The 13,532-nt window shown below is 42.5% G+C and overlaps 1 protein-coding gene across 1 annotated transcript in view; it reads right to left on the reverse strand.

Moving 5' to 3' along the window:
* LOC144661423 (uncharacterized) overlaps positions 1-11,117 on the reverse strand; it is a 35,616-nt gene extending 24,499 nt beyond the window's left edge. Inside the window, 4 exon segments of the mRNA XM_078522187.1 lie at positions 1-7,902; positions 7,904-8,124; positions 8,594-8,843; positions 10,914-11,117. Of these exon segments, the coding sequence (XP_078378313.1) occupies positions 1-7,902; positions 7,904-8,124; positions 8,594-8,843; positions 10,914-11,117 (8,577 nt within the window).
* Positions 11,118-13,532: the final 2,415 nt, after the last annotated feature.

Below are 13,532 nucleotides of genomic sequence, written 5' to 3' on the forward strand. Positions count from 1 at the left end.
CAATCCTGCAATAGTCACGCTGGTTTGCACGCCCACTGTCTTAAAACTTTGAATGTCACCGAGACCTGGTTTGGTACCCAGTGCAACACGGTATTCCACCAAGCCACTTTCTGCATCAGCGAACGCCTGTTCCCAGTGAGCGCTAAAAGTAAACCTTTCACTTGTGAAATTCTTGTCCTTTCCTTCTACACCGTCCTTAATGTACTGCGGAGCTACCGTCGGCGGTGTAGTGTCAATAATAATACCATCAGAAGTAATAGTTTTCTTCAGACCGGCCCCATTTATGATCTTAACTGTTACGTGGTATCTCACCCGCGGAAGAATGTTTATATCGGAGAAACTGACAAACATCACTCCATCCTCGGAAATGGTGTGTGTAACAAAAGCTACACTTTCAAATCCTTTCACGTCATCACCACCTGGATAAGTTCCAACACCAACAAGATGTACACGAATGTCACTTTCCTGGTCTACACATTTCCATTTCGCTTGAATGCTGTTTAATTCTCTCACAAAATCCACGTCAAACAAGTCCGCTTCGTCCGTCACGTCAATTACAGTGCCTTCACAATACGGCGGTGTACTATCAGGTATAAATCCATTGGTCTCGATAACTGTTTGAAGCCCTGCAGCGTTGGTTCCACGTAGTACAAGCCTGTAAGGAGAGCCAGCTTCAAGAGAGAGGCCATCCATAAGTGGTGTCTGCTGAGTGAGTGGGACATCAACGAACGGTGTTACATCTTCGTTGGAGGCGTTTTTTAGAAGCTTCCATTCATATTTTACGATAGGGCTCTCAGAATCGATGAAAGGATCATATTTGCCGCGGACACGCCTTAGTGATGGGAGATATTGTGCATCCACTTCGCCAGCACCGTCTTGAAAATTGCCAGCAATTGGTGGCGTTGTGTCAATCAAGATACCATCACTACACATTACTGCCTTCATTCCAAAAGAATCCATTGCATAAAGGCGAGTAAAATACTTGTGTCCGTGACGTAAATCTAAGCCGGAAGTCTGGATAGAGGTGGAATCGCCGACAGGCGTCAAAGGAACAATGTCCGATTCTGCCTCGTCGAAGGAACAGCTTGTATTAGAGGATACTCCCCATTTTATGTACACAATCTCCTTTGAGCCGCTTCTGAAGGCAAAATTCATTCCCAACGCGTACGTGTCCGACTGGTAGTCTGCATCTTGCTGTTCATTGACACCATCGTAGACAAAGCGAATTTGAGGTCCCTTGCGTCTTGCCTGAAACTTCGGACAGTTTACTAATTTGCTGTCAAGTCCAACGTCATTTGTAGCAAAAACACTGACATAAACATCTCTACCATGCATAATTGGAAGATCGGGGATTACCACGCTTAAAGATGACCCCACCCATGCAGAGTAGTCATCGCCAGATCCTTGAATGGATCCTATCCTGACGTGGTAGCTATTGATTTTGGTATCCTCGTGAAATCCATGCCATTGGACAAAATATTTCTGGGCCGCGGCTTGTCTTGCTGTGCATGTTCCAGCGATAGGAGGAGTTTTGTCCACATCCTGCTGACAATTATTAAACAGTGTCCTATCGATTGTTTTTGCTGACCACCACCATTCAGCAAGTGTCTTCTTCGAGCACCATCTGATCTTTATACTGCAGCCAAACAACTTACACCTGATCCGAATGCAGAGACGGAATCGATACCAAAGCCAAACTCGAATTCGGAGGGGTGTCATTCGCAACCTGAGCTCGATGCACGCCTTCAGGGGCCACTTGTTGATCTTTATTCGTAGTTCTGGCACAAAGTAGGTCTCGAGAAGTCTTGCTTCAATCGTAATTCCCGCTTCGACAATCCAGAGTGATAAAGATGCACCAGCGTACACGGAGATCCATGCTCCAGGAATGAGACCAAGTTTGAAAGTCTTGTCACGCATACATACTTGCCCTTGATAATCCACGCTGTAGTAACCACCAGCCCCAGCAAACAGCCTCACCGGTATACCAAACACGATGATAACTTGCGAATATTCCGGAAAGAATTTCTGATATCCCCTCAGTACATTTCCTCGGAATAAAGTCATACAAGACCCCAGGTCCGAAGCCTCTCGTCTGATACGTCTGTTACTCTTGTGGACTTCCTCGAGTTGTTCCGAATAAACGTCAGATTGTAATAGCTCTTGTGAGATGCTTCGCTTGCGTGTAGTTCCGCAAATCATATCTCCCAGAGGAAACAGTCTTCGCGGTCGAAGGATGTAATCCCTCATCACTGAGAAAAATAAGCAATTCTCTTGGATTCCGAAAGTCATTTTTAGAATCGGCAATCTCAGATGAAAGTATCTGTCTTCAAAGTCGCCACCCATAAGTTCTATGTTTTCTTTTTCAGCATAGGTGCCACTTGAGAATGCGACCGCAATAACTTCATTGTCAACTCTGGTGACCGATTCTAATCCCGAAGGAGTACGAACAACTCTTGCTAGCGTGTTTTCTCCGGTCTCGTCGCCACCACTGATGTCATGAAACTCAAGCTTGCATTGGTAACCAGAAATCATCGCACACTTGGAGACGCAAACATACTCGGTACTAAACTGTCTCACAATAGCCATGCCTTGCGCATTAGCTCCAATGAGGATAACCCTGTCAGGTGCTAAGCCAGAAGAAGCTAAATCCCCATTGGCTGACAGCTTGTAACCGTACGCCTTCCCACCTTTGCCGTCTGTTACCCACAAGACATTGCTTGGCTCATCATACGAGACAGAAGTTGCTGTACCTTCGACGGAAGCGGATTTTGACACTCCAACCCAGGATGGTTTTGATGACGAAAAGGTGCCTGTCACACCAGATTTCTTGACTGAGTAGATTTTGTTAGAATTGCTGTCACTGATCCAGATGTAGTCTCGAGCTACGGCGACACCTCCTATTTTCACTGCAAAGGGACTTCCTTGACTTCCAAGTTGAACGATCTTTTTAACGCCGTTACCAAAGTTGGTAACTACCAAAAGCGATGCTTTGCCTTTGTTACTTGAAACGCCATGCATACCAAGAATGACTTCGCTTTTGGAAAGTTGGGAAATTCCTTCCACTTTATAATCATCAAACAGACCCGGGATCAGCCAACGTCCGCTTTTGTCCATGGAAGAGAGATCATCAAGATGCGGGAACTTCCACGTAAAAATAGTCTTGAGATAAAGTGACGATGATCGCCTAATGGAGCGTAAACAGACTTCCTCCGAGCAGTACGGTATTTGATCCCAAGGTTTGTAGGCGCTAGGGTCCAAACCTCTCTGACGCAGCTGAAGCTTGTTAAGAAAATCGGTGACTTTGTCCAAGAAGCTGTTGACTTTGGTGATGGTGTCGGTGAATTTGGTAGTATACTTGTCAAGGAATGGCTTCACAACGTCACTCAGCTCTCCAGTCTCTGACAGAAGGTTGACAATTGGGTTTGAAAACGACTCAGTCACGCCTTTTAGTTTATCAGCGTATTGCGAAGCACTTTGAGTGATGGTATCAAGCGCTTGCAAGACGTGGTTTATATTCTTTGTCTTTTGCCATAGCTCGTATGATAGTTTAAGTTTGGAACGCACATCTTCCAGAGCTTGAACATGTTCTAGCACAGCGTCATCATAGACGTTTCGCATTGCTTTAAATGTATTCTCAAGCAAATCCTGCATTTTCTTTTGCATGTCTTTAGCTTTCTTTACATAATCAACAATCCTGCCGATGCGATCTTTTACGTCTTTAATCGACCTTTTTTGAACTCCACCTTCCGCGCTGCCTTCAGGTTTTCGGCCAGTGATCTTTTGGAAAACCGCCTTCACTCTTTGAACATCGTCTTTGAGAGAGAAGTCACGAACTTGTTCAACAAGTAGCTTTACAGGGTCAACAACAGCGGTGATATTGTCAACTCCTTGTTCGCACGTTTCAAGCATGTCAGTATAACCACTTGCTTCCTTGAATTTGTCCTTGAGGACATCTGCTTTGTCTTTGATGGCTTTGGCTTGATCAATGAACGCTTTGGAGATACAAGTACCACCCTTGATACACTTCTGTATCTTAAAGTTCTTCCATGTTTCCGGTACCATACCATAAAGAACTCCTATCTCTTTCTTGAAGTCCTTGTATTGATCGATAACGTATCTACCAACCATCAGTGCTTTGCGGACGCATGGCTTAGTACTTTCAATAAATATTTTCTTGATCTGCTGGCAGTCAGGCAATTTTCCAGCCGTCTCCAGAATAGGTGAAAAATTGTTCGTGAAAGGCTTCAGATCTATTAAGACTGCCATCACTTCTCGTACTATGGACTTTATCTCTCGAAGCTCTCCCTGTATTTCGTAAATAGGTTCTTTAATCCTTTTAAACTTTGAAACAGCTTTGCCAATAAGCTTGTCAGCTTCTTTGTTAAAAAACCTGTCAACCTCTTGCGCTATATCATAACTCCCGAAATTGCTGAGCGTTTCCGCGGCAATCGTCTTAAACTCGTTGCAAACATCTCTCACTCGTTGGTCAAAGTCAATTCCGAACTGTTTCCTAATGTCAAGCTTTTGAATCTCGTTTTTGTAGTCCTGGGCTCTGGCGGCAAAATTAAGTACGTCGTCTGCCGTTTTCCTCGCCTTGTTAGCATACTCAGGTAGATTTTTTAGTCGAGTAAGCACTTCATTGACACGAGAAGCTATTTCGCGGACAGATTTCAGAAATCCTTTTTTCGTATTAAGAATTGAAAGAAAGTCTGATATGATTTGGGCAACGCGAGAGATCTTCCCCACGCGAGCTGCTAGGTTTTCTTCGTACCATGTTTCGACTTTGGTGACAGCAAGCTTTAACTCGTCTCCAACCGTCTTCATCTTTGCTGCCACTGGTCCAATGAACGAGCCGAGTTCAGTAAGCGCCTCACGAGCGTTCTCTTGAACTTTGTCAATAACATCAGCAGAGAAATTTGCAGCCTTAGTGCATGCGCCATTAACTTTCGACGTTGTCCCGTTGGCAAAGTCCACGATGTTATCCGCAAGATCCTGTATATCTTTCAGTTTACCGGTAAGCTCTTGCAGAGAGTCTGAAACGAACCCTTTTGCAGCCACGGTAAAGTTATGTTGAATTTCGTCTAGTAAGGTATCTACAAGGATTGTAAAGTTTAACAGTTCCGTGAGCGCGTTTTGCGTTGTATTCTCAACGAGTTGGAGCACCTGGATTCCTTCTTTTTCGACGTTTTCTCCAAAATCTTTAAATTCCTGGGAGGAATTTAGCGTAAGTTTGTAAACGCCGCAAATACGTTGTACGCTCTTTTCCGCAAACTGTTCCATTGCCGGTCCAAGTTCTTGAAAGAAGTCCGTTATATCACTTATTGCCGAGACATTTCCAAATTCTTGGTCAAGCTTATCAATAAGATTTTCCAGAAAGTCTTGCAGGACCTCGGCAGGATTGGTAGAATTGGCGCTTTGATTTCCACCCAAAAGACCACGGAAAATCTCTGCCAAGTCAAAGCTCTTTCCTGGCAATATTTCTTGAAAAAACCTCTCGAGATCAAAACCAGGAAGTCTGAACTGATCGAAAAAGTCTCCAAGTTTTCTAAAAATAGAAATAAAGTTCTGGAAGCTCGGAGATCGTAGATTCAGTTTGAACTTTAAGCTGACTCGCCAGTCAAAACGCAGGCCAAAGTTAAATCCACTCCCTTGGAATGGTGGGAATCGCAGGTTCATGTCTGGCAGTTGTAATCTTGGGAATCTGATTCCTCCTAGAAAATCTAGCAACGAAGACATGTCCAAGAAACGGTTGGCAAACCGCAACAGCTTCAAAATAACTTGCTGAAAAGATTCCATCGAAAAGGAAAAGCGGATTGAAAACTTGAATGGAAGCTGTAACTGGAATCCACCAGGCACGGAGAAACCTAATGAATTGAAGTAGTCTTTAATTTTGTCCAAGTGAAGATCTACGGAGACCGAGCGAAGAATATCCAGAAGTTTCTTGATGTTAAAGTTTCCCGGCAAATTGTGGGGTAAATACTTGCTTATGTTACCAACAATGTCTAAAATTTTGTCAAGAGCAGCAATGACCTTTTTGAAGACGTCATCAACAGCAGTCAACTTTCCAAGACTTAGCTGTATTTTCTTGATCTTATCTATGAGCCACTTCCAGTCCTTAACGCGGCTAAGCACATCCTTGGCAAATTGGATCACTTTACTGATGAGGTTAATCGGTCGCAGAGGTTGCACAAGGTTCTGCACAAACTGAATAACTTTGTTAACGAAGTCTACAAATTTGTCTATGTATAACGGTAGATATCCGTTTAATTTTCCTATAAATTTGCTGATCTGTTCAGCAATCACGCTGGTAATGCTGTCGAACTGCTTCAGTAAATCGTCCCCGGCATCGGCAATGGAGTGGATGAGGTCTTTAGGGAAGTCATTCTTAAAACTAGCCGAAGCCTTGAAAGCGGCCTTCCCTCGGACGACTTCAAAACCAAACTTGACAATATGAGCTTGAATGTGTGCATAGTTGTCAAGGTTAACCTCAAAGTTTCCACCAAAAATTCCAATTCGTAGCTTGACTTGATTGACGAACTGTATAACCGATTCTGCTCCCAGCCATTTACCACCGTATGTCTTCACCCATCGTTTGGAAGGGCCAAGCGCAAACTCTCTTGGACGAAGAAACGGAAACAGAGCCCGTTTACGGCGGTGAATTGCACTTCGTCTCTTTCGAAGGTATACTGCTTTGGGATGGTCACCGTGGTTTTCAAGAAGTTCGATAATCGATGAATCCAAGGTCTCACTTTCCGGGGCATGCCACAATGCATGCTCTAGGCCTTGAACCACTAAATCGCTTAAATTCTGGTGGCGCTCTACAAAGACATTAACAATCGCAGCTTTTACTTCGGAATGTTCATCATGGTATAGCGCATGCATTAGGTGTTGATTCGTGTGTTCTGGAGGAAGCTTGCGCATTGCCGAAATCACCGCTGACCGTATACCAGAGTTATCGTGGTCAATATGTTCCAGGATAACTGGAAGTCCGGAATGATGACCGAGATTTCCAAACGCCCAGATGTGGTCTCTTAGCTGCATCTCGTGCTCTTCGCTATTAGGATGATAAAGAGTTGACCTGTTTCTGTATCTGTTGTGGATCATCTCAGCGACGTTATCGCACAGTGTTTCATTGTATCCTGCTCTCCTTGCTCTTTCAGCGAGGCCAGATAAGACCAACATTGCTGTAGAAGTCACGTCATCTCCTTTCTCCTCCCGTGACATCAGCTGTAACAGGGCATCGAAAAGCTGCGAGTGAAGTGGCCCTTCTGGCAAATAGAAAATTCCTACCAGAAGAGCTTCGTATTCTTCTTTGCTAAGAGGTCTCGGGTAATCAGCCTTAACTGCCTGTGCTAAAGCTTTTTGGGCTTCATACTTCCCGTGCCCTGCGAGTGCGGCTACATATACCGCCCACGACGTCAGGTTTTGGTGACTTCGATCTCGAACCAGTCTCGCGACCATCTTTAAAGTACCTTCATCTTCACGAACCATGCGATGCATCTCATTGGAACAATCACCAATTTCTCGCTCTTTCACGTTCTTGTCAGTAAAACAGCGTAACACTTCATAAAAAGCCCTCGTCTTTTTCTTCTCTCCCCCGATCTTTGACCAGTTTATCTTCTCGGTGTCCGTAAAAAGCAGATTATCACTGGTGAGAGAGCGTGCCATTTTGAGATGCTCTTCCTCAGTTGTAGAACGCTTGGAACGATGATGTTCTGGCTCGGAACAAGACCTTAACGTCAACTTGCTGTAACCTTTGGTTGACATTTCTATGTCTTGCTCCTGATCTTGAAAGCCTTTGAAATTGTCCGCCCTCGGATGGCCATTGGCAGGTCTGAGGAATGCTTCATTTGTACGGTGAACCTTATTCACTCTTCCGTCTTTCACTTGAACGTGAGCACTCGTGCTGAGACTGTATCTTGTGCTGACCTCTCGCTGGTGTACCGTCTGCAAATTGCTGGTAGTCGAAGTTCGTCCAGGTTCGATGAAGATGCGCATGTGTATCATTGGCAGAGAGGACATTGTACTTGGATCGAAAGATGCCGGAATCATCGTGTTCTTGCACTTCATAGATGTTGGATCTATGCGCCTCCTTTAGGTTGAGTTGAAATGCACCTGCAATACCTGTCATCATGTAATAAACAAAGAGAGCAAAATCGTACCTGGCGTTTTACAAAGCTCAATTATTACAACTGAAAACTTTCTAAATAAATATGGAATGGAGGTGTTAAATATGCACCGGTTGTATAGAAAAAAAACCAAACTACTTCACACTCTTGTAATATACAATGACACGCCACATCCAAAACGATCCCCCCCCCCCCCCCCCAATAAAAGAAATATCATTCATAATAATACAAAAGTTTCCTTTGGTTCAGGATTTTATCATCCAAGACAAAAAAGCAGTAATTACTCGAGTGATCATATTGCTAATTTAGCACAATGAATTCATGATAAGGTTATATCTTGGGCTAAAAATCATTAATATGATAAAAGCCAAGACAACATTGCACTTCCTACAGCTTGGGACATTGATTGCCGTTTCTCAATCGCAATTTGCTCGAATACTCTAAGAACCAAAACTCTCACTCACCCTTCTTAAAAGCCGCAATTTCCGATGACTCAGAATTCTTTGGAAAGAGAACGTCAGTAATGGCACCGTGCTCTTCCTGGTGGAAATAAAATGGCTTTGACAGCTGCTCTTCAAACTCTTCATTGACAGGGTGATTGGCTAGAACACGCCCAAAGCGCACACGCCTTAAGCGAGGTTCCCGGACGTCCAACTTGACCAGATGCGAATGATCCTTGCCATTGTATTCACGTGATGCGGGAGTGACATCGACCTGAGTGAAAACAACCACTTATTGAAACACGAGTCAAAAGGCAAAAATAGTTGGGAGAATTTGGTCCTCCATGGTAATGACCTGCCAAATCAAATTTGTTATAAGACACAAGACATAAACCATAATTTTATTTAAAGTGGTCATGCACTTAGCTATATACATGTAGAGTTAACGAAATATCTTAATAAGATGCACCAGGTAAGTCACAGGCATGCCAACAAAATAAATATGAAATTAGGAAATAGAAAGAGATATAATAATAGAAGATATTAAATAAGGGAAAGAAGAAAAGGGAAACAGAAATTATGAATTTGGGTTAAAACTAAACTTAGCTCCTATCTGCATATATACTGTTGTTGGGGGGGAGCTCTTTTGTCTAAATGTAATCAGCAGCCAACTATTACTACTTTGCTTGTCTGCCAAAATAGTACTTTTTCTGACTTCCTTATTGTTTTCTAATGTTACTTCAAGTATGCAATAAAAAAACTATTTAAATCAACTGGGGGGGGGGGGGGGGGGACGCCCTCACCACATGCTATGCATATATTGGTTCCATAGTTCCTTATTTCTTTTTTGTTTCGTACAACTCCGTACAGTGTGAGATCTCATACAAATTTAGTACCAAGGGTAGTCATACGCTCCTTATTTAACAAATTTCGATTTCCTGGTAGGCGTAAAGAAACGAAAACGGCCGTGTATTCCAATTACACTGCAATAATACTGCTCCTCTTTTATACGTTAACCTAGGAATAAATTAAGACTATTCATAACAATGACAGCACTTGTAAAACGGTTAACTGAATGGTAGTCAATTGCTAACAGGAAACAATTATAACTCTCCTCTGCACGAAAAGTGTGCCCCTTGATTTTGTCCGAGAGCTGCTTAGTTACTAAGGAAAAACTACAAACAAACAAGACGGCGTTTCAGCTCTGTGCTTTCGAGACATTTTGATCAGCAAATCTTATGAAGGGTACGACTGGAACCTAACCCATTCCCCCCAAAAAAACGACGAAATAGACCAAAAGGACAACAGCATTCAAAAGTTATGTCATCTTGTAGAGTATGCAACGGGCTTTCTACTCAGTGCAAAAATATTTCGCTGCACCTTAAAGGACGAAAACTCTGGGAGGTGGGAGGGGGTTTCTCCCCACCCCCCCCCCCCCTTGTACGATGGTGGGGATATGTGTTTGCTTACTTTTTCTCCTTCCCTTGCTGTCCAGTATATTTTTGACGCGAATACTGTTGGAATTAATTATTATAGGGTAGCAAATTACGCCTAATTATTTCAAGTTGTAGAATATCAAGCCTGAAGTGAAGGAATAATTGTGGCGTGTTCATCAGCACGCACACCTTTTTCGCCTACAACGCAAATATAAACTTATAAACAGTCGGTCGATCACATTTTGTTTGAAGACGCCGCTTTAAAATATGAATGAATGCATCGTATGCTTTGTGTTCGTGTAGTGTTTTAAAGAAAAAACATACGGAAATAAACACAAGTAATATTGCGCAACAAGGGAAGCCGACTTATGCTCAAATATGAGGAAGTGTGTTTAGTAAAGCCTTAGGCTTTCTTGTTAACGAAAGAAGTATTTAAACTTTAACCAAACGGTTTAAAGCGTGTTTAAGCTTCTTGGTTAAATAAGCTTTCACTAATAGCTTTAGTTTTTAGTGATAAGTGCTTTAATTTCAAGTGGCAGGCTTGAACAGATATTTTAAGGCGCAATTGGGTCGCAATTCCTACGTGCAGTCTCCTTGCGCGATTGAAATTTGGGTTTGTCTTTTGCTTTAATCTTTTAGGAAGTAGAAATGCAATCCAAAAACTGTAAGAAAGCTTTGTGACATGGGCTTAAAAAGAAATTATGCAACTTGACACGATTTCAATCTCCTTCACTGCGCGGGCAATACCGAATGCGAATCTTGCGCCCTATACCTATATTGCTGTAAGTTTATCAAAGACCTCACTCACTGCTTTTTGCACAAGAAAATGCAAGCTTAAGGCAGACAATTAATGCTTTAAAACGTGTTTCAATTGCGCCTACTCGATTTGACATTTTGTATGAACTTACCAGAGCGTGAAGTTGAAATCCATCACTTGCAGTGGAGTGTGCACCTCTCGCGCAGTGCACTTCGACCTCGTACGCGTAGGTACATGTAGTGTTCTGAAAAAACGTCAGCCGTTGTTGCGTCTTTTCTAACACTACGGGGGCCCTGCTACAGTCAATAGCTAAAATAACCTCCAATAATATCACTAAACAGCGGAGCCAATTCATGGCTACTGCACCGAGTCTGACGTAAACAGGGGGCCAAGCAAGCAGGTTGACGATTAATAGTATGCCAGAGCGTGACGCAATGTACTTGCGCGAAAGGCTATCAAAAATTGTCACAATAAGCGTCAATATTTGCTTATCTGCTGAAACGTTTTTTTTTTTACCTCAAAAGAGGTTGATAAGAGTGTGCGAATTCCGATACATCCAAAACACACTCTACGCCCGGGTCTGCTAAACAAGTTCTAGACTCAAAGACAACCAATTTCATTTGACAATTTCAGTTTGGCTTCCAGCAGCTTGCAGACGGAACCGTAGAGTGTGGCGTTGCGTTACTATACTGTGTCTGGTGTGTAGCTTACTCATTTGAGCTCTTAAATTTCGATTTTGCTATCAGTTAAATTCGCAAAAACAATGTGGACGACAAAGTTGTTAGCTGTTACACTAGTGCTGCTAGTTTTAGCGCCAGATACCGCGCCTTGGTTCCGTAGGAGAAGAAGGCGCCCTGCCCCTCCAACATGCGAAACGCGAAATTGTCAAGTTGGTTCATGGTCAGTATGGGGCGCCTGCAGCCGTCAGTGCGGAACTAGTGGATCGCAGAGAAGAACGAGAGCAAAAACTGTGGTTGAACAATGCGGAGGAACATGCCGGTTAAGTCTGGCCGAAACTCGCGCGTGCAATAGAGACGCATGTAAATATTCAGGTACACCACATAGTAATGGATGCAGCTGTAGACCGGGATACAGGGGAACGTGTTGCGAAAGTGGTAAGTTAAAACAATCCACACGCACGATTGATCACTTAAACAAACAGTAGTGTGAAATTGCCAAATGCTGTGGACTCGAAAAATATTCCGCACTATTTACCAAGTCAGTGGTTCTCGTGAAGATTTTCAAGCGCTTTGTAAGTTTTTTGCCATATGAGATTTACAGTTGTTCATTTGTTCATTTCGACAATCATTTCATAGTCATCATGCCCAGTTGGTCAATCAGTACAAGGTTTTAGTGACTACTATAAATGATTTTCAACATTTAGAGTTTTAAGGACATAGAGTAACGGACATTTCAGAATTACGGTAAAAGGAAAAAGAGGATATTGCTCGGCCGTTTCGCTAGCGGAGCTCTTGTTACATTAAATGTTATTCTGCACTGAACACAGACAAGTGAAAAAGTTCTTGAACAAACACTACACCCAGTACACGAGCATGACTCCCGTCACGAACGTGGGCGGTAACTTCATTAAATACGGCTTTGAACCGTCAAATGAAGATCACAACCGTGATAGAACAATATCCCGATCCGTATCTCTGTTCTCTCCGTGTTATGTACATTTGATTTTGTTTTTGCCTTTTAATATTTATAGTATTGTAACAAACCGTGTTCTAAATTTTTAATTATTATTATTATTATTATTATTATTATTATTATTATTATTATTATTATTATTATTATCTCCCGTTCATTTACTGTGTATACCAAACTATATTTTGACATTGAAATTAACTGTACCCACTTGTTTGATAAAAATCAATTGCAGTATAGTAGGATATTAGAAATGCTAATACGTAATCAGGGAACCAGAGAACCGACACAACTTATGAATAAGTAAACTTAAGTAAACTAACTACAAAAAAACTTTGGCTCTGAGAATCATGACACTCTTTTCCCTTCGCTTGCTCTCTAGTATATTTTGACAGGAATGCTGTAGGAATTAATTAAGGGTATGGCAGAAAATACGCCTAATTATTTCATTTTATAGTATATCAAGCCTGCCGAAGGCGGGAGATAATTGTCGCGTGTACATCAGCACGCACACCTTTTGCGCCTACAACGCAAATATAAACTTATAAACAGTCGGTCATTTTGTCTGAAGAGGCCGCCATAAAATATAATGCATTTTTTTCATAAAGGAATGCGTCGTATGGTTTGTGTGGTGTATAAAAAAGAAAAGCATACAGAAATAAACACAAACAATATTACACAAGAAGTGAAGCTGATTTATGCTCAAATATGGTCAACGATTGGCCAGAACTTTAACATCACAATGTTTAGTTATTTTAGTAAAAACAGACGTCAGAATTGTAGAATGTGGATTAGACAAGTGGGAAAGTTACCGGTAGTTTTTAGTTCTAACAGGATACGATACTCAGAACATTTAATTGCGTCGAATCAGTCCAATAACGTTTTTATTGTTGTTGTTGCCACAACGACCACATGCACATGTAAAGTATGTCTCCGAGCCATGAGGCCCATACAGCCGGAGCTTATCCCGGTTTCCGTAGCATTAAGCGACTAGGAGTATTGCTACTCCCCCCTGGATGGGATGCTAGTCCATCGCAGGGAACCCCCCAGCAGTAAATTCGCCGGTACCCATTTATACACCTGGGTGGAGAGAGGTACTGTGAGAGTAAAGTGTCTTGCC

The sequence above is a fragment of the Oculina patagonica genome, chromosome 1 (genome assembly GCF_052425735.1).
Source record: "Oculina patagonica isolate OP01 chromosome 1, crgOcupat, whole genome shotgun sequence".
NCBI lineage: Eukaryota > Metazoa > Cnidaria > Anthozoa > Scleractinia > Oculinidae > Oculina > Oculina patagonica.